General features: G+C 41.6%; 1 protein-coding gene across 1 annotated transcript; it reads right to left on the bottom strand.

Moving 5' to 3' along the window:
- Positions 1–2,279: 2,279 nt before the first annotated feature.
- Positions 2,280–18,903, bottom strand: LOC117538433 (poly(A) polymerase type 3-like). The gene is given in 13 exon segments (XM_034204117.1): positions 2,280–2,542; positions 2,681–2,787; positions 16,628–16,688; positions 16,926–16,977; positions 16,979–17,047; positions 17,149–17,221; positions 17,322–17,456; positions 17,631–17,724; positions 17,876–17,987; positions 18,092–18,145; positions 18,218–18,409; positions 18,513–18,579; positions 18,794–18,903. Coding segments are annotated over 13 exon segments (1,389 nt in total).
- Positions 18,904–21,024: the final 2,121 nt, after the last annotated feature.

The following is a 21,024-nucleotide window of genomic DNA, read 5'->3' as shown; positions in this document are numbered from 1 at the left end:
TCTCAATCTGGTGAAATCCTATTCTAAACACAATATTTACTGGGAATTGCCACAAAATGGTTATTTTGTAGGATTGCAAGGATTTGGCAGGATTGTAAGGATTTTGCAAGGATTGCAAAAAAAGGGGGGGGGCTGTATGACAAACTTAATAATATCCAGAGGAGGGAGAAGTACTCAGATCTTTTATCTTAAGTAAAGTAGAAGTACCGGAGTGTAGGATTACTTCTGTGACAAGTAGTGCAAATATTAGCATCAAAATATATTTATATGCAAATGGACCGATTTCAGAACAATATATATATTATATGTTTTGATTATAATTATTGATGCATTAAAGTGTTGCATCAAAGCTGGTAAAGGTGCAGCTCATTTGAATGGCTTTGTATGCTGCAGCTTTGTTTAGGTTTTGACACCTTGACTATACAATGTATGCCTCCATACACCTACAATGGAGGTGAATGTCATATCGGAATCTTTTATTGAAATTGTATACCGTCAGGTGAATATTCTCCTCAGAATTGGACCATGATTCTCAGTTGAAATGTGTCTCTGAGCACCACAAATCAAAGTATTCACATTGCTGATAAATCTCAGAGGCATTATCTCAAAAACCTCAAAAGTATTTAAAGCTCTGCTTGGATCTTTTTGAGTGTTGACCCTTTAAATAAACAAGATGTCTGAGACAGAACCAGAAAATCCCCATTGGTTAATCAGCACTTTACACACAATTCAGCTGAGGCTGATGGGAGTGCATCACCAAAGTTACATCTGTTCACATTTATGTTGCTTCCTTATAACCATATAACACAAATAAATTCCAAATAATTCCTGCTGCATGTGTGTACTAAGTTACAAAGCATTAGTTGCGTAATTTTCTGTGTGGCTTAATCAGCTGTATTGTTGCCAAGAACAAGATAGTTTAAATGTTTCCTTTAACTATTGCAATACAGAAAGCCTTTCCACACACGTGGGAGAAGAACTCAGATCTTGTACTTAAGTAAAAGTTGAAATACTAAAGTGTAGGAATACTCTGTTACAAGTATAATACAACATTGGCAACCAAATATACTTGAAGTACCAAAAGTAAAAGTACTCATTATGCAGATTGACCCATTTCAGAATAATATATGTTTTGATTATACATTTTATCAAAGCTGGTAAAGGTTCAGTTTTAGTATTTTAGTGTTGATCATATTTCACATTATTAATTCAAATCTGCAAAGTAACTAAAGATATTAAATAAATGTAGTGGAGTAAAAGTACACGATTTTCCTCTAAATTGTACTTGGGGTATAAGTACAAAATAGCAACAAAAAGTATCTCAGAATTCTACTTAAAGTGGACCTATCATGCTATATTTGAAACATATATTGTAGGGCCATACCTATTTCAAAAATACCAAACAGATCATACATTTGAGCCATGCCTCATTTCGCTCTATTTGCTCTTTTCCCGCCCTGTTTTTGCGAGGGCTGATTCTGCTTTTGTGGCAGAATACAGCGCCACCTACAGGCCTGGCATATGTACTACAGCGTCTCCAGCGCTTTCGAGCGGTCTCTCATTCCCCTGATAGGTGGAGAGTTGCCCATATAGGCGGAGCACCCCTTTTCTGAAGTCAGAAAAATTCAAATAATAATCAGATCCGTTGCAGCCCCATTTTTAGAGATTTGGGTATGGAGGAAAAGAGAGAGGGTTGTGTTTTCTGACACTTGGTGAGTTCCCTGACACATATTCATGTATAAAAGACGTACAAAGGTGCATTTTGCATGATAGGTCCCCTTTAAGTATAATGCTTGAGTAAATCTACTTAGTTACTTTACACCTCTGATTTGTTGCCTTTTTCGTTTGTCTTTGTGGTCGTTTTGCATCTAGTTCTGCTTCTCTGTGTTTACAGTATACCTTTGGGTCAGTTTACGGTCTCTTTAGACGTTTTGCGGTCGTTTTTAATGAAGTGTATGTCTAAGGTTTGTTCTACATCACTTTGTGATTAGTAATTCCTGAAGACTTTCAGGGAATTAATTGAATATATACAATGGTGTGGTGGCAGTGAAAATACGTTTGTGTTGTTGAATCACACCAAAACTACAATACAATTTCATCAAGTGCACTCAAGGGAATCAAATACATCTAGTTTTGTTTCATGTGCATTTTGCAAATAAATATTTAATTTATATATATTGTACATTTATACAGGTATTTACATGTATATACAAATAATAAAATATATACATATATTTACAAAAATGAAATGGAGGCTGAGGTGGGGCTCTCCTTCTCGTTCAGGTTTCAGCGGGCCTCAGCAGATCAGTTCGGACTCTCTTGCTCGGTGACTCTGACTCAGGAGTGTGGGCTCTCTTGAGACCTCCACTCTTTGATTGGCTGAGACAGACTTCCTCGCTCGGCCCCTCGTCAGATTTAAACTTCTTGCTGGAAGTTTCTGAGTGAGGCGAACGAGACCTCTTTGTGGCCTGGTGACTCGTCGGAGATGGAGCAGCGGTGCTCACTGATAACCCTCCTGCCAGGCTCCTGAGGCAGATCCCAGCTGAAGTCCTTCTGGGACATGTATCGAGCTTAGGTGCTCATCCCCTCTCTGAACATCTGACAGCGACATGCCACACTGTGGACTGCAGTTCACAAGACATTGCTCCATTTCTTCTGAATTTAGAAAAAGTAAACATACCGATGTCACTGAAGCGCTGAAGATTGGGGGTCAGGTCTATTGACAGGTGTTGGCCCCCCTGTTCATTGAACACAAGTCCAATCAGCCACTTTGTTCTGACCGGCGCTCTGAAACAGAAATACACACCAATGATTTGAGTTGGTAAAGAAACTGCAACAAGTTAATAGAAATTAATATTATTGGCTTAAGGGCTGCTGCTTAAGAGAAATTATCAGCCTGTACCGATTGCCTCTCAGAAACAGGAAGAAGTACACACCAATGAGTGGTGTGTGTAAAACATTACTATTACATTATTTAATTTCTCGTAAATGAATAACACTCAATAGATCAACTCAGATATAACCATAAAACCACTCGTCCTTACCTGGCGTTGCCCGTGCTACGTTCAGGGTAGGACTGGACGTTAATGTGGGCCCGGGTCACCAACACATTTCTCTCCAGATTTACCACCAGGTGTCGGATTCAGGCCAACCCTGACAGATTAAACAAAACATCAGTTTCAGAGAGCACTACAGTTGGTGGAAATACAATATGAAAACTGTTTTCTGATTCAGAGAAAAATAAACATTCTCATTGTGGACAAAAATGCCTAAATGATTTTGCCTCCTTTTTCACTGACAAAATTCAGAAAATCAGACAAGCAGTCAGTGCCTCTGCATCAGGAACAGCAAATGTGTTGTCTCTGTGTCCACTTAACATCAATTCAAACACCATGACACAATTCCAGCAGATTAATGATAAAAACCTAGAGGACATTATACAACTTCTGAAATCCTCCTCCTGCTGCCTTGATATTATTCCGACAGGATTTTTTAAAGATGTTTTGCCTTGCATGGCCTCAGATCTACTTCATATAGTAAACAAATCTCTTCACTCTGGTATTTTTCCACAGGCCCTGAAAACTGCAGTCATTAAACCGCTCTTAAAAAAGAATAATCTAGATGCTTCAGTAATGAACAATTACAGGCCCATATCAAACCTCCCATTTCTAGGTAAAATCATTGAAAAAGTTGTTTTTCAACAGTTGAGTAATTTCTTGCATTTAAATAACTGTTTCGATGTGTTCCAGTCAGGCTTTCGTCCAAACCACAGCACTGAGACTGCTCTTGTAAAGGTCTTTAATGACATCCACTTAAACACAGACAGTGGCAGAACTTTAGTGTTAGTATTATTAGATCTCAGTGCTGCGTTTGACACTGTTGACCACAGCATATTACTAGACCGACTGGAAAACTGGGTGGGACTTTCGGAAACAGCTCTAAATTGGTTTGAATCCTACTTAAAGGACAGAAACAACTTTGTTTCTATAGGTAAATACACATCTGAGTTGACAAATATGACATGTGGGGTTCCTCAAGGCTCCATCTTGGGGCCTCTTCTCTTTAACATCTACATGCTACCACTGGCTCAGATAATGAAAAACAACAAAATAAGTTACCATAGCTATGCGGATGACACACAAATGTACGTAACAATTTCACCAGGAGACTATGCTCCAATTCAAACACTGAGTAAGTGCATTGAACAAATCAATGACTGGATGTGTCAGAACTTTCTCCAATTAAACAAAGATAAAACTGAGGTAATGGTTTTTGGAGCCAAGTCAGAATGTATAAAAGTTAGCGCTGAGCTTCAGTCTGCAATGTTCAAAACAACAGATAAAGCCAGAAATCTAGGTGTAGTCATGGACTCTGACCTGAGTTTCAACAGTCACATTAAAACAATTACTAAATCAGCCTACTATCACCTAAAGAATATATCTAGGATTAAAAGACTAATGTCACAGCAGGATTTGGAAAAACTTGTCCATGCTTTTATCTTCAGTAGACTCGACTACTGCAATGGTGTCTTCACGGGTCTCACTAAAAAATCTATTAGGAAGCTGCAGCTGATTCAGAACGCCGCTGCTCGAGTCGTCACTAACACTAAGAAAGTGGATCACATCACTCCTGTTCTGAAGTCTTTACACTGGCTTCCTGTGTGTCAAAGAATAGATTTCAAAATACTGCTGCTGGTTTATAAAGCACTGAATGGTTTAGGCCCAGGATACATTTCTGACCTCCTGCTAAATTATGAACCATCCAGACCTCTCAGGTCTTCAGGGACTGGTCAGCTTTCTGTCCCCAGAGTCAGAACTAAACATGGTAAAGCAGCGTTCAGTTATTATGCTCCAAATATCTGGAACAAACTCCCAGAAACCTGCAGGTGTGCTGCAACTCTGACTACTTTTAAATCCAGGTTGAAGACTTTTCTTTTTGTCGCTGCTTTTAATTGAACTATTCATATCTTAGACTGCACTGTAACTTTTATCCATGTACTTTTTCTTTTAATGTTTAATTGAACTATTCATATCTTAGACTGCACTGAAACTTTTATCCATGTATTTTTTCTTTTAATGTTTCTTTTATTAGCTTTTCTTTTTAATGACTGATTTTAAATGCCTTTTTCTTAATGTCTTTAATTTTTTGTAAAGCACTTTGAATTGCCTTGTGTTGAAAAGTGCTATATAAATAAACTTGCCTTGCCTTGCCTTGCCTTGCCTTGCCTTGCCTTGCCTTGCCTTGCCTTGCCTTGCCTTGCCTTGCCTTGCCTTGCCTTGCCTTGCCTTGCCTTGCCTTGCCTTGCCTTGCCTTGCCTTGCCTTGCCTTGCCTTGCCTTGCCTTGCCTTGCCTTGCCTAAATCCGTTCCAGTTTTACTTAAAGTGTACTTACCATGCAGGATGCTGCTCCTCTGTAGCTGAAGTAGCTTGCAGCAGAACGTAATGCCTTGAAACATAATAGACAAGTTAGTTGCAATACACTTCACAGCATTGAACCTTTGTGCAAAGGCTGGCATCTTACTACATTAATCATATTCATTTTAATATTAATCCTGTTTAAACAACGGTCATAGTTGAAGGTATTTCTGATATTTAAAACAGGCCAAGCTACAGCATATTGAGAAACATCACTAAAATCAGGTTACTATTCTTCATTATAATCAATTTTTTAACCATTTAAAACCTTTTAAAGTGAGGTGGTACTGTATTGAATTTGCATTTGTGTCATTAATGTTAAATCGCAACAGCACAACTGCTCACTTCTTATTAAAGCTGGTAAACACATCTTTAGATAGATCATGGAAACTGCCTGTACTGACTGTCCAACTTTGAAAACCCAGAAATAAAGGTCCACATTTGTCCAAATAAAACAAGAGGGATCATATCACATGGCAGATTTATTGAATTGGACAATATTACAAATGCAGTAAAAATTATGAACTCCAGGAACAGCAAATTAAAGTCAGACAGAAAAAGTTAACAGCTTTTTAAATCAGCTTTTCTCCTCATTTTGAATGAATAACAACAAACAGCACAACCTGGTCTGCACATAAAACAATCAGCATTCAACTATTAAATAAAGGTTTAAGATTTCTTATAGAAAAACACATGATAAACTTCTCAACACTACTTGAACACAATTCTGTCTTAAAGGTCCCATGTCATGGCCATTTCTACTGATCATATTTCCATTGTTGAGGTCTACTAGAATAGATTTACATTGTTCAATGTTCCAAACTCACATTGGTTTCTCATACAGCATCTCTGTATAGTATGTGTTCACTCTCTGTCCTACACGCCTTGTCGGAGCTCCTGCAGCATAGACAGGTATTTTCTGTTCTCCCTACAGGGTGTACTTTGAGGGTTTGTTACTCTGCAGACCGTTTCCATGCAGAAAAAGCTACATAACACACAAGGGGACGGGTAATAACCGGAAAAGCATGACATGGGGCCTTTAATGTTCAGTTAATAACAGTAAACAACAAAACCACAAATACACCCTCATTAAGAAACTGGGATTCAACAATTCAAATCAAATACAAATTCAAATCAATCACACATTACAAAGAAAGAAACAGCAAATTACAAACATCCGCACGTTCATTCACAGAAGTCAGAGACGTGCACACAGACTCTAGGTAGTGCTTGAGCCAACACACTCTCACTCCCTAAGCGTCCAGGAGCGACGTTTGGTCAGTGTCCGTGGCGTCCAGTTGTGACGCTCCTAGGCTCCTTCAGCGTCATAAAGGGACGCAAATAGCTTTCAACTGATTGCAATGTATTCCCATCTGCGGCGGGATTTGACGCTCATGGAAGCACGGCATTCGTTTGTGTCAGCTGCCCTTAAAGGCAATGTGAGCGTCCATTCCCATTGGATAACGGAGAATTGTACACCCGGAAGTAAGTATTCCTCTTACTGTCGATTGATTTTACAGTGATATCTGCACTACTCATCGACTAAAAAACAACAGATTATCCTTGTTAATTACACAACATTGATTGGTATAAATTGTGTGCAATGCTTTTGTATTTTTCCCCTTCGATTCGAAGAAACAAATGTTTTTTCGGAGTAAAGGATGGCAGAAGACCCTACACTACCCAGAATCCCCAGCTATCGTTTGGACTACACCAGAGCCCTAGAGAGATAAATCTCTCTAGGGCTCTGGACTACACCATCTGCTCTGTTTGACAAACCACGTTTTTTCCCCCCATTCATTCCAATGGCTGGCGTCTATGTCACGTGATCTTCAAATTTCTCCCTGCAGAAAAAGAAAACATGGCCGAACTTTGTTTTATACTCGGTGGAAAATGCCTATTTTAAAGTTAGTTTGGCCATTAAAATGCGTTTTGATGTCATTTGATGCGAGAAATATGAGTTGTTATTTCAGATTATGTGTGCAGTGGATGTACAGTTTTCTAGTTATTACGAAGATTACTTCAGGAAATCGCGACGTTTTCATTGTTACCAAGGTGGTTGCTAGGGACGCTGCTATCGATATTATTTCTGTTATGTTGTGTAACTGTTTAATGGTGTTATCTTTATTGCTACCCCCTTCTCCGTCAATGTATAGTGTTGGTCCACAGCGCAAACATATTAGTTTAACAAAATCCGCATCTAAAGATAGCCTACGTTATTTTCCCCTGTGCAATTCCAGTCTCACATCTCACAGCACATCGTCATTAACAAATACCGGAAACAGACCGAATGAACGAGATCGCGGATACAAGCGGCCGAGATGGGTTTTCTCCGCAGGGTGGCTGGTGTCTCCCTTAGGGATAAGGTGAGAAGTTCGGTCATCAGGGAGGGACTCGGAGTTGAGCCGCTCCTCCTTCGCGTCGAAAGGAGCCAGTTGAGGTGGTTCGGGCACCTAGTTAGGATGCCACCTGGGCGCCTCCCTAGGGAGGTGTTCCAGGCACGTCCAGCTGGGAAGAGACCAAGGGGTAGACCTAGGACCAGGTGGAGGGATTATATCTCTTCGCTGGCCTGGGAGCGCCTTGGGATCCCCCAGTCAGAGCTGGTTGATGTCGCCAGGGAAAAGAAAGTTTGGGGCTCTCTGCTGGAACTGCTACCCCCGCGACCCGACCACGGATAAGCGGGAGAAGATGGATGGATGGAAACAGACCGAAAACATTTTAAAAAAATAAAATAATACTTTATTCCGAGTGTGCTTGCTTTTCTCTTTGAAAGTCATCACATAACGGCATTGTAATACACGGTTCGGCTGAATTAAATATTACATATCTGCCGTAGTTCTGTATTTATAGAGCCCTGATGAGAAGACAAACATGAGGAACTGAAAACGTGATGTGAATCATAAATATATCAGCCATTAAACAACATCTTACATTTCTTTTCACACAATACGTCTCCTTGCAGTATCACCACTAATTCGGCTGACTTTTATATTTGATCCAATTGGTAGATAGGCTGTATTTACACCATAAAGGTGCACAGCTGATATAAAGGGACACCTAGTGGTTAAAGCATGTTATTGAATTTCATTATTAGATATGAATAGGATCCCTATAAAGTATATTCATTACTCGTTATTCTCTACTAATAGTTAATTAAAGACTGTATATAATGACTATTATGCACATCCCTTTTCAAGATTTCAACTATGGTGTAGTTCTGCATTGAATGAAAAACTTGGGTCGCAGGTTCCTCAATAGTGCATTACAAGACATCTATCAATATTTGTGCATACCTCCAGCAATGTTAACTATGTTGAAGCACTTATTTTAACTGATATTATACATATGTATTATACTCTTATAAGATGTATGTAGATATTTCATCTCCGACCTTGTCAGGTATTGAACAATCAATCAATAAAGAACACAGAATTGTTAAATATAAAACACAGAATTTGTGTGATTATACTAAATGATTTACAAATAAACACCACTGCATATTTACAACTGTTACACATCCTGATGTAACGCAAATGTTCCAACTTGGGATCAATAAAGTATATCTTATCTTAAGCTGATCGATGGCTACTGCCATATTTGCAAAATTTGCCTCTGAACCTTGACAAGTGCATGTTTCAGGCTTATCAATTAATGTAATGTAATGTAATGTTATCAATTAACAACAGGGGTCACAAACATAAGACCAGCTGTTAAATAAAGCTCTTCTGACCTTAGCTGGCATGTGTGTATGCTGCCCATTATGGGCACAAGCAATTTTCACCCATTTATTAATTATATGTTTTAAATTTGAGTGTTTCCTATCCCTTAAATGTACACAGTTTAATACGGGCAACTTCTTATTATGGGAAATACGAAAACGTCTTTTAAAACTACAACTCCCAGTAGAGACGTGCCATAGATAGAGAACATGTTGCGAAACAGAATAGCCAGCATGTGTAGTTCTGGGGACGGGGTGGGGGAGGGGGGGACGCGGTGGACCCGTTCAAATCCAGTTTTGGACAGTCTGCCTTGGTTCTATCCCATTTCAAGTGCTGTTCGAGAATCGGCGTAACCCTCGGAGCACACTCTCCAATCAAAGAGCTTGAGGACTATCACGAGGTTTGTCAAACAGAGCACATGGTGTAGTCCAAACGATAGCTGGGGATTCTGGGTAGTGTAGGGTCTTCTGCCATCCTTTACTCAGAAAAAATATTTGTTTCTCCGAATTGAAGGGGAAAAATACAAAAGCATTGCACACAATTTAAACCAATCAATGTTGTGTAATTAACAAGGATAATCTGGTGTTTTTTAGTCGACGAGTAGTGCACGCATCACTGTAAAATCAATCGACAGTAAGAGGAATACTTACTTCCGGGTGTACAATTCTCCGTTATCCAATGGGAATGGACGCTCACATTGCCTTTAAGGGCAGCCGACACAAACGAATGCCGTGCTTCCATGAGCGTCAAATCCTGCCGCAGATGGGAATACATTGCAATCAGTTGAAAGCTATTTGCGTCCCTTTATGACGCTGAAGGAGCCTAGGAGCGTCACAACTGGACGCCACGGACACTGACCAAACGTCGCTCCTGGACGCTTAGGGAGTGAGAGTGTGTTGCTTGAGCACCTGCCCGTGTTGCCCTCTTGACAGCAATGTGCCCTTTTGAAAGTTCGTTTTTTTTTTTTGTGGCTCATGGTAACATCGATCAATTCTGGATTAAAAGCTTCTAATATATACAACAATGCCCCAAATGCGCGTTGTAATTTTGTCAGACATCCCCACACGTGCCCCGCGGCACTCCCGTACGTGCTCTGGCTGCAGCCCCTCCCTTCCCTGCTCTCAACGTGAACGCGCAGCGCGCAGAGCTGACAGTAGTCAGTCAGACAGGCCACGGCGGGTGTGTGGTGCAGCAGCACGCAGCAACACGATTAAAAGTGCCCTAGTGACGACCAAGTAAGTAACCACCAGGTAACAAATACAACGAGTGTATTGTTTAATCCCCTAAATCAGATGCCAAACTAAACTATACAGGGTTTGTACGGTCATTGAAAACCTGGAAAAGTCATGGAAATTCAAAATGCAAATTCCAGGCCCTGGAAAAGTTATGGAAAACAATATTTTTCCCAAAGTTTTGGAAAAGTCATGGAAATGTAACTAAAGTTGCGTCAAATATAATTTACATTTGATCTAATCGCCGAAATAATCTGCGGTCGCGAGCTGTTATGTGCCATCATGACGCGCATGGTGTTCTTTTTTAATATATGAAGCGCGAGCTGTGTGCTCGAGTCTTCTTGCCTGTCGGGCCGGCTGAACTCTGCTGCTCCGGGATGAGGGTCAGCTACATTATCTACAGTGTGTTCGTTAACTGTGCGGAGTCACTGTGGCACAGACTGACCCCTGATCCCACTGGAAGCGTCTGCGCTGCGGCTGCGCCGCGCTGCGACCTCCTCCTGCGTCCTAACCCACCAGGCGCGTTTCAAAACGTTGCGGAAGCGGAGCGTCGTGTGTGCAGCCTCGCAGTTGTTGGATGAACATTCCACTTCCTGCCTGCGCCGCGCTGCGCTGCGTCAAAAATAGGATTCATCCTATATTTTAGAAATTCCTTGCGGCGAGGAGCTTCTGGGACGCTTCGAGCCGCGGCGCAGCGTGTCTGGTGGAATAGCACCCATTGACTAGAGTGGCCGCGATCGCTAAAAACGCCGCAGCCGCAGCGCAACGCAGCGCATACGCTCCTGGTGGGATTAGGGCAGTGGTTCTCAAAGTGGGGTCCGCGACCCCCCGGGGGTCCGTGGCACTCTGCCAGGGGGTCCGTGAAAAGTTTTCAGATTCATTAATTTATCATGATATCATTTTTTTTTCATTTTTTTTTTTTTTCAACAAATAATCTTTTTTTTTTTAAATCTAAAATATTTCATAGATTACGTTCAAATATTACGGAGCCCTGGAGGGTTCATAGAGAGAAAAATAAATAAAACGTGGCCACGTTTTACTTTCTCGTGCGCACGCTTTAGTAACTCGTGCGCACGAGTTACTAAAGCGTGCGCACGAGTTAATAAAGCGTGGCCTCGTTTATTTAAATTGAGGGATTCCTGTCCGTGACTCACAGTATCTGCTGCCCACAGCTGTTTTATAGAAGGAAAACCTCCTTCACTTTATGAAATCTCTGCGGCACCAGTGGCCTGTACTACGAAGCAGGATTTGCTATTTACTAGGGCTGTCAAACGATTACAATTTTTAATCAGATTAATCACAGCTTAAAAATTAATTAATCATGATTAATCACCATTCGAACTATTTTCCAAAATATGCCATTTATGTATATTGTTGTGGGAATGGAAAGAAGGCGGATATATCCATTTAACATACAGTATCTATGTTTATTATAACATTGTCTGCATGTCAAAATGAAAGACAACCCACACATCAATCATCAAACCGTGGGGTCTTAATTCATTACGTGTTGATTTCTATCAACGGGGGAGTACTTCAGGAAAGTCGACAGAGGGGGGGGGCGGCGGCTAGTGGAGTACTTCTTGACCACAGAGTGTGAACGTTGTGATCAGCTGTTTTAGCGCAGTTCTCCAGTGAAGGGGGGGGAGTCTCCCTCCGCAGCCGGTTGGCTAGTTTTGGCACAATTACAGACCGACGTTAACAGCAGCCCTGTCTGTGCACACGGAGACCGACTCTGTCGTCCGGTGATCTAACCGCCTTCTGGAAAAGCTTCACAAGTACGTCGGTACGCAAATGCGCTTTGTGACACAAGTGACGGTACGCATTTCAGATTACGCACATAACCTGCGTACCAGTTATGTGCACCCCTGTACTACAGCAAAAGTATTCTCCGTCGGGACTTCCTGCAACAACACCACGCCGTTATCAAAGATGTTCTATTGAGAAGACGATCACTACGTGACAAAAGTTTTCAAAACCGTGGCTACTGAAATCAATCTTACTAACTGCTGTCTGTGCAATTTACTCCGCGAGTTGGCAGACTTTATTTTGCTTACTTTAACATCATTTTTCATGGTGGGGCTAAGCCATTTCTTGGTATGGGTGTAGCCTACCCCAGCCATACCCTGGCGCTGCCACTGGTGGCATGTATGGGGCGGGCCATTCTGCACATGCGTTAAATGCGTTAAATATTTTAACGCAATTAATTCAAAAAATTAATTACCGCCGTTAACGCGATAATTTTGACAGCACTACTATTTACACTATTCATTCATGAAGCATGACGCTGCGCTGTCAGCACGCGTCTCCATGTTTGTGATTGGTCAAATGTTGCTAACCCCGTCCCTTTCACGTGAGCGCGCTCTCAGCCGGACAGAGAAACCCTGGTTGATTTACTGAGTTGATAATCAGCTTCGTAGGACCGCTTATCGACATCGCGTTTGTTAGGGTCAGTTAAGCCGGGTAAATCGAACATATCCAGGTCCAGGGTCTGTTGAACTGGCTTCGTCGTACAGGGCACTGGAGGCAGTAACGTGTAACTCAGCAGAATCTGAGAAGAGCAGCACCAGCTGCAAAGAGCTGTGCCTTTTACTGTTTACTTCACTAGAACCGCTGAATAGGGATCGAGGCTGCTACGTTTAACCACACACACCTATACACACATCGAACTGAGTATTCCCCCTCGCTTTATGAAGGAGATGTCCTGTCACCGGGGCGCATGATGTGTGTATGTGTGTGTATCCGACACCACCGGCATTTGTTTTCAAATTACCACGAACAGCACACGCACACACACACACAAAACGAGGCCACGCTTTATTAACTCGTGCGCACGCTTTAGTAACTCGTGCGCACGCTTTAGTAACTCGTGCGCACGCTTTAGTAACTCGTGCGCACGAGTTACTAAAGCGTGCGCACGAGTTACTAAAGCGTGCGCACGAGAAAGTAAAACGTGGCCACGTTTTATTTATTTTTCTCTCTATGAACCCTCCAGTGCTCCGTAAAATATAACAAATAGATACATTTAAAAATCAAGCGCGTTACCGTGGAAACAACAATAACTGTTACGTCAGTCAAAGAGCGCCGCTGCAAGCGTCATAGATATATAACACGGCTAGCATACTACGAAGATGGACAGATTTTTAAAACGACCGGTTACGGCTACAAATGAAGTAAATGAAAAACAGACAGGTCCACAGAAAACTACCGGTATGCTTAGTCCTAACTTACTTTAGTTACTGTACTGCAAAAAGCAGACGGCGCTGCGCTCAACACACAGACAGACTCAAAACCATGGACACACTGGCACATAAGTTACATAAACAATTTCTAGGCCTAAATTGCATAAGCTACAGTATTGCAACTAAGCAGACAGTTCTCTTTCTCTATCTCTCTCTCTCTCTCTCTCTCTCTCTCTCCTCTCTCTCTCTCTCTCTCTCTCTCTCTCTCTCTCTCTCTCTCTCTCTCTCTCTCTCTCTTTCGTCTCTCTCTCTCTCTGCTCTCTCCTCGTCTCTCTCTCTCTCCTCTCTCTCTCTCTCTGTGTGTGTGTGAACAAATTGTAATTTAAAACACATTTCCTACATGTCTACACCACCTTGCCCTCTTTGGATTTAATCAAGAAACATTAACCCTGTATAATGTTAACCAAAACTGTAAAATTATGTTATATTACTAAAAACGTATTATTGGGAATCACGAGAAGTTTCAGAGCGACAGAGACACAGAGCGTCCCCGTAACCATGGTAACTCACTCTCACTCCTGCCTGGTGCGCATGGCGGGAGAGGAGAGGGAGAGACGCAGAAGTGAGACTGATTACTTTGAGCAACATGCATGGGAATAAGTTACAATATAATACATTTGTGTATATTTCTCACTATTCAGATGGTCATGGTGCTGCTGTTGCGCAATGTGCAGAAGTGTCTTCTTTTCGCACCATGACATTATCAGTTGTGAATTTGTTTTTCACTGCTTGAGAAAACGGACTTGTGGCTGAGAGCGTGTGAAAAATGTCAATTGTGTGAGAGTTGGCAGCCCTGTGAACTCGCTTGATATTATTATGTATGAAACTGCCAATCAGATTTATTTACTTATTATCGAAGGTGCCGGAACGCTGTTCTGGATCGTTCCGGCCCACTTTAACCCTTGTGTGTGTGTGTGTGTGTGTGTTGTGTGTGTGTGTGTGTGTGTGTGTGTGTGTGTGTGTGTGTGTGTGTGTGTGTGTGTGTGTGTGTGTGTGTGTGTCTTGTGTGTTGTGTGTTGTGTGTATGTTCTGAAATGCACTTCAAATGATCACTTTTCTCTTGATTTCCCTTCTTTAGGTACAGTGTTACTTGCAGCTAATTGATTGATTGTTTTATGGGTATTCTGTGTTGAGATGGAGCAAATATTTTAATACATATCCAATATCTTTCTAATACATTTCTCTTGTGTTGTTCTTTCACATAACTAAGACTATAGAAGTGTAAAAAATAGGCTACGTCAGATTATTCCAAGGGACATACAAGTCAAATCAAGTACATTTTTATTTATATAGCCCAAAATCACAAATCAGAATGAGGGGGTCCTTGGTGTATTCTCTATCTTGTAAGGGGTCCTTGGCTGAAAAACAATTGAGAACCTCTGGATTAGGGGGTGAGCCGCTGGTGAACAGCTGTTAGAACGGGCCGTTCAGGTGTTCAGAGCAGAGCGGCAGAGCGTGATGTGAACTGAAAAGTTTTTCTGTCGCAATATCATTGTCACTATCTGCTAACGTTAGCTTTAGCCTTCGTTTTCTAATAGTTTTTTTTCATAGGCTATAAACAGAGGTGGTATAAGTATAGAGATTGTAGGCTACTAGAGTAAAAGTAGAAGTACTCAGATCTTGTACTTTAGTAGAAGTACTCAGATCTTGTACTTAATGAAAGTAGAAGTAGACCTACTCAGATCTTGTACTTGAGTAAAAGTAGAAGTACTCAGATCTTGTACTTGAGTAAAAGTAGAAGTACTCAGATCTTGTACTTTAGTAGAAGTACTCAGATCTTGTACTTAATAAAAGTAGAAGTAGGCCTACTCAGATCTTGTACTTGAGTAAAAGTAGAAGTACTCAGATCTTGTACTTGAGGAAAAGTAGAAGTACCAGAGTGTAGGAATACTCTGTTACAGTAAAAGTCCTGCATTCAAAATGTTCCTCAAGTGAAAGTAGAAAATTATTATAAAAATACTAAAAGGCATGAAAATACATTTTCAAAATGCTCAACAGTGCTGCCAAAATTATAAACTGACTGCTACACAATTAAAATAAATGCTTTTATATATTTCTATTAGATGTAACTCTTTGGCGTTTCTGTTATTATTACCTGCTGCTTTAGTTGTTCTGACTGCTAAAATCCTCTGTTATTCCTAATTTTAAAGCCGATATTCCGTGGGGTCGGATCCTTGTCACCTTTTTCATACCTGATGAGTTTGCATCCCTGACTACAGTTGCTTTAGCGTGTAGAAGCTAGAAGCTAGTCCCCCCCTAGCTTCAGATTGGACCCCCCTAAGTCATTTAGAATAATAAAAATAAATGTTAAAATAATTAATTTTTTGATATAAATCAGTAAAATCAGGCAAAATAAGAATTAAATAACATAACCCTAACCTAACCCTAACCCTAAAACCGAAATAAAGTAACCAAAAACCGAAAAGAAACTAACAAAATCCGCCATTATCCGGCACATTTTTGGGCACAATTTCGGAGCGCACAATTTCGGAGCGCACAATTTCGGCGCGACCGCCACGACGACTCAGAAGGTGCCCTTTTTTTTTCTCTTGAGCACCTGCCCCTATACATGTCTGTGCACGCCACTGACAGAAGTCATTGAAGAGTTTGGGTTTAGGTCAAATCCATCAGTTACAGTATGCAATATATAAAGACTCTGCCTTAAGTAGCTCACATTAATATAAACTCAAATACCAATTCACGTACTATAAAGCACAACGTGTGAAAACAAATACATCATTCAGATGAAAATAAGCAGAACAGTATTTTATGCAGTGTGAATTTTCACACTGTTCCATCTTCATTAAGAAAAAACACAACGTGACAAAACATCAGATATAAAGATATTTTCTTTGAAAGCATAATTATACTATTAGAAAAAGCATCAAGACAGATACAAAAATGTATAAAATATCAGAGCTAAGAATGACTAATAAACTTGGTGGAGATGTCAATATTTAAGAAAGTATATATTGTGTTTGCTAATACACATGTTCATATTTGGGCAGATTATTACATACTTGTACTTCCTGAGGAAATTGGGCTTCTCAAAGAGTTGGGACCAGCGGGCGATAGTGTGGCCTGTGAGAGAGGAAGGGAAAGCTTGTTAAAAATGAATCTCCTCTTTGTGTGCATGATTTCCTGTAATGTTCCTAAAGATGTGAGTTAAACATTGCTAAATCGTGGCAACCTAATCCAAGTACAGTGCAGTGATTGAAGTTGAAATGCTTATTTCTGACCAACTGATTGTAAATCACAGGACAGCTCTGAGACTGTGTGCTCTGTGAGCATCTGATGGATGTCTGAGTGGAGACATACCGCGCTGGATCTCCTCCTTCATGATGGCCAGGGTGGAGGGAGTCACGTTGAAAAGCAGTGTTCTGCATTGGATATGCCGGTGTGATGATTGGCATAGAGTGGGAGCGGTCTGCCAGATTAACCTGGAAAATGCATCATGTTCAGCTTGCAGTTGCTTTTGGGCAAATGTGTTAGTTAACTGATATATTTTATATTTATAGTTTAAATTCTGCCGAGGCCTTACCCTTGCATCCCACACAGGAAGGTTGAAATGACAATCCTTCAACTCCCTCAACATGATGGGGTTTGGCCACTTCCTGTCACAAAACAAGATTTATACAAAATATGGTTTAGTGGATTTTTTTTCTTCTGTTTTATTGGAAAGAAGGCATTTACTGAAGAAATGGGACAACTCACCACATGTTGTACTCCTTGAAAAACGTTGTGACCAGGGTGGAGGCTGAGGCGTTCGGGTACTCCTGGCAGATTCTGGCTACCAGAATGGCCCAGGAAACGCCGCCAAGGAAACCCAGAGAGTTTGAGTATATGTTTCTTTCTGAAGAGAAAGGATGAGAGAACAGATTAAGACCTCCACTTCACAATGTTACCTCATGATAACACTGGCATGATCTAATCTGCTCCAACCCACTGCAGATGTAGTCAATTAGGTTTATGGCTGTTTTAGTATTTTCTGATTCATTTAGTCATACAAGAAGAGATCTCGACTCACGTTTGGCCCAGAGCTTTATGGTCCTCAGAGCGAGTCTGAGGTTCTGAACATTCGGTACGAGCCTGAGGATCTCCTCTGTTACTCTGTAGCCTACAAAAAACAAACAAGAGAAAGATTAATATCAAAAGAGTTACTTTAAAAAAGGCAGACCAAAATACATCACAAAAACCTTCCTGACGGGTTCAGCTGTCAGGTACTAATGCTGCAGGATGTCCCCGCAGGTCTCTAACATGATGCTTACCGTTCAGACTCCTCACAGAGTGGAGGTCCGTCCCCTGTAGCCAATCCTCTCGGAGCAGGTCCATTTCCTGTGGGACTCTGTACCTGGCCACCCTGGCAAAGACTAAGTCTATCTAGGATGTAGCAGGAGCACACAAACAAAGATGAATACACATGCTGACAAACCTTTGATTGAAGAATACTGCAGAGACAACATTTCTTCTTAGGTCAAATTTACCTCAAGTTCTTCAAAGGTCAGTTTAACGACAGGCACGAATGCCTCTTCAATGACCTGAAGACAACAACAGTCAGTAACTTGCAACAGGGTAAAAAAAGTAACTTAATGAATGTCTTATAGACGTACCCGTATGTCTTTGACCTCTCTCTGCCTCTTCAGTTTTCTAACGAAAGAGGAGAAGAAGTCCTTCCTCTGGAGGAAACCCGGTCCCACACAGAGGACGTCGATGTCGACGCCTTTCGAGGCGACCCCCAGGTGATGGGAGCCGAAAGGGACGAGCTTCCCTCCAACCTTCTGCGGGACAATGTCTGGTGAATTCTACAACAACAAAGAAAATGTTACCAAACCAATAACACATTTCGAGTATAATTTTAGGAGTTACTTTTGAAAGAAAAATATTTTATAAAGATAGATGTCTTACCATTTGCAGACACATCTCTGTGAGCCACTCTTTGAACAGTGACTCCAGTCTCTGGACCACATTCTCTCTGCAAACAAGACACAAAGAGCATTTTCAGACTTTGTCATTCCTCTGAAGCGAAGCATGTCACGGTCTCTTTCACCTGGGCATTTGCTTGTTTATGGTATTTTAAAGGAATATCCCCCCCCCCCCTTGAAATGACTGTACCCTAAAAATCATAAGCCTACTCAAAGCTGTATTAGTTACATGTTAATGATGAAATATATAAATATGCATCTCACCTTTGTCTCAGCTCCACGTAGCTCTCAAAGCCTCCGAATGACTTGAGAATCTCGATCAAGTCATTTTCTTGTGCACACTCCTCGTCACGTGTTGGTTGGGGGGGGCACATACACCTTTTGTTTAGGTCTGGATGGAGCTGTCCTCCTTGTTCGTCTGAAAGGCATGTATGAACGTTAGTGCACTATTAATGCAACAGTTATGACAACAAAATATAAAAGGAGATAAACTATATCCAGAAACATTGATGGAGTGGAAAATAAAGTGACTCAACCCCCCCATAGTGCTAAGAAATCTGAAAGTAATGATGTCAGCTGCCTATATTACTGTTAGCAAATGGTAAGTATCAATACAAGTCGAAAACATTAAAAAACACAAGTTGAGGCCAATTAAACAAAGAAGTTGACTTGCAAAATGTATCTTGCATAGACCTTTTAAAATACAAGAAAAAACGGACTAAAGTAGGCCTACTTACCGAGGCATTGTAGCAACAGTTGAGCTCACTAATGGCGCGTTTCCACTGCAGCGGGTAGCCCCGTTTAAGCGTCCTTAACCGTCCTCAAGCGGGCCAGGCCGGTTTTTGGTGGCGTTTCCATATAGCCTAGTACCGGCCAGCGGGTACTTTTTCCCTCTTTTTCCGGCCTCATAAAATCGTGGTTCCCTCAGACCAGGGCCAGGGCTGAACTAGTGACGTCAACACTCTCAACTGCTGATTGGTCAGAGAGAATCGTCAAAAGATTGCGCGCGAGTTCATCCCTAGCGTCGCATATATATCTAGAAGCAAGCTTGCAGCATTTTTATAACAAGCATTTTGTAAACGGATGAGCTACAAAAATGGCTACGTCTAATAAGAAAAGCACACCGTGGTCGACCGAGGAGGTGACGACGTTCCTACATCTCATTGGGGATGATCAAATCCAGCGGGAGCTCGACGGAACAACTCGAAATGTGAACAAAAACAAAGCCGATCGCCCCGCCTACACTGCGTTGCTACCCCAGGTCCTGTTACGGCCCGTCTACACTACAGGCGTCGAAAAAGCTTGAAGCTGGGCGTGTCTGAGGCTTTGCGATTTTTTGCGAGCAACGCGACCAACAACCAATCACATGAATCTCCCGCCCCCGACATACAAAGCAATAGCAATGTTAAAACGAAGTAAACTGGATATAAAATCCCCAAACAGGCGAAAACCTACCAGTTTCACCCACTGTCTTCTTGCCACTCCTCCATGCCTGGTTCCTCCGGTTTGTATCCCGGTAAATAGTTCTGGTCGTAAAGAACCGGGTGATTTGCTACCGTAATTTCTCGTTTGGAATAATGAGGAAATGAACTGCGGTCTGGCTCTCCCAGCTTGCACGCGGTTTGATTGGCTAGCGCTTGTACTGGCGGGATTTGCATAAACGGGATTTGATTGGCTGACGCCAGCTTCGAGCAAGCATCGAGCCTCAAAAGATGAACATTGTTCAACTTTTGACGCCGATAGACGCTCGGGATGCTTGCAACGCCTTGCCATGCTACCCACAATGCAGTTCGGCGAAGTTTGAAAATATCCTACGTCACCCCATTCAAAATGAATAGGCGAAGCGTTGAAAGCATTTTTTGACGCCTGTAGTGTAAGAACGGGCCGTAAACTGTAATGGAAATGCGCCACGGCCTGGGCCGGCCAGCGAGGCAGCCCAATGCCAGAGCGAGGACGCTTAGGGGACGCTTAAACGGGGCTACCCCGCTGCAGTGGAAACGCGCCATAAGGTTGACATATGTATCAGGTTTTTCGAATTTATTTAGAAAATGCCTCTCTCTCTACAAACAACTTTGTGTGTGTTTGTGACTGAGATGTGTTTTGGAACACTGACTGGATTCGTATCGAGCGCTCACCATACGACGTCATCTTTCTCGAATGGAACTTAAGAACCATGGCACGTGATCCGAGAAAAAAACGCCACGTGACACCGAACTGTTTTTGTTTTAAATTCCGCGGTAAATTTGTAAACAGAAATACTTTCTTCTCCTCACACAGCGGGTGTTTACTTTGTTACAGGAAATGGATATATGCAAAATAAAAAGGAAAATATAATAGGCTTACATATTGCATGAAGAGTCTTTTAAAATATGCCTACTTATGAAGTAGGTGCATACATTTACATTAGACTATATAGTAGCACAGCTGCAGCAACTGTTCGTTGTTTCGCTATACCATGTACACGGAGTCATAAGACTACTTGGGCTTTAACAATA

Source organism: Gymnodraco acuticeps, unplaced genomic scaffold (genome assembly GCF_902827175.1).
Source record: "Gymnodraco acuticeps unplaced genomic scaffold, fGymAcu1.1, whole genome shotgun sequence".
Lineage (NCBI taxonomy): Eukaryota > Metazoa > Chordata > Actinopteri > Perciformes > Bathydraconidae > Gymnodraco > Gymnodraco acuticeps.
Note: the sequence above shows the minus strand (reverse complement) of the source record. Positions and strands in the feature narration are given on the sequence as shown.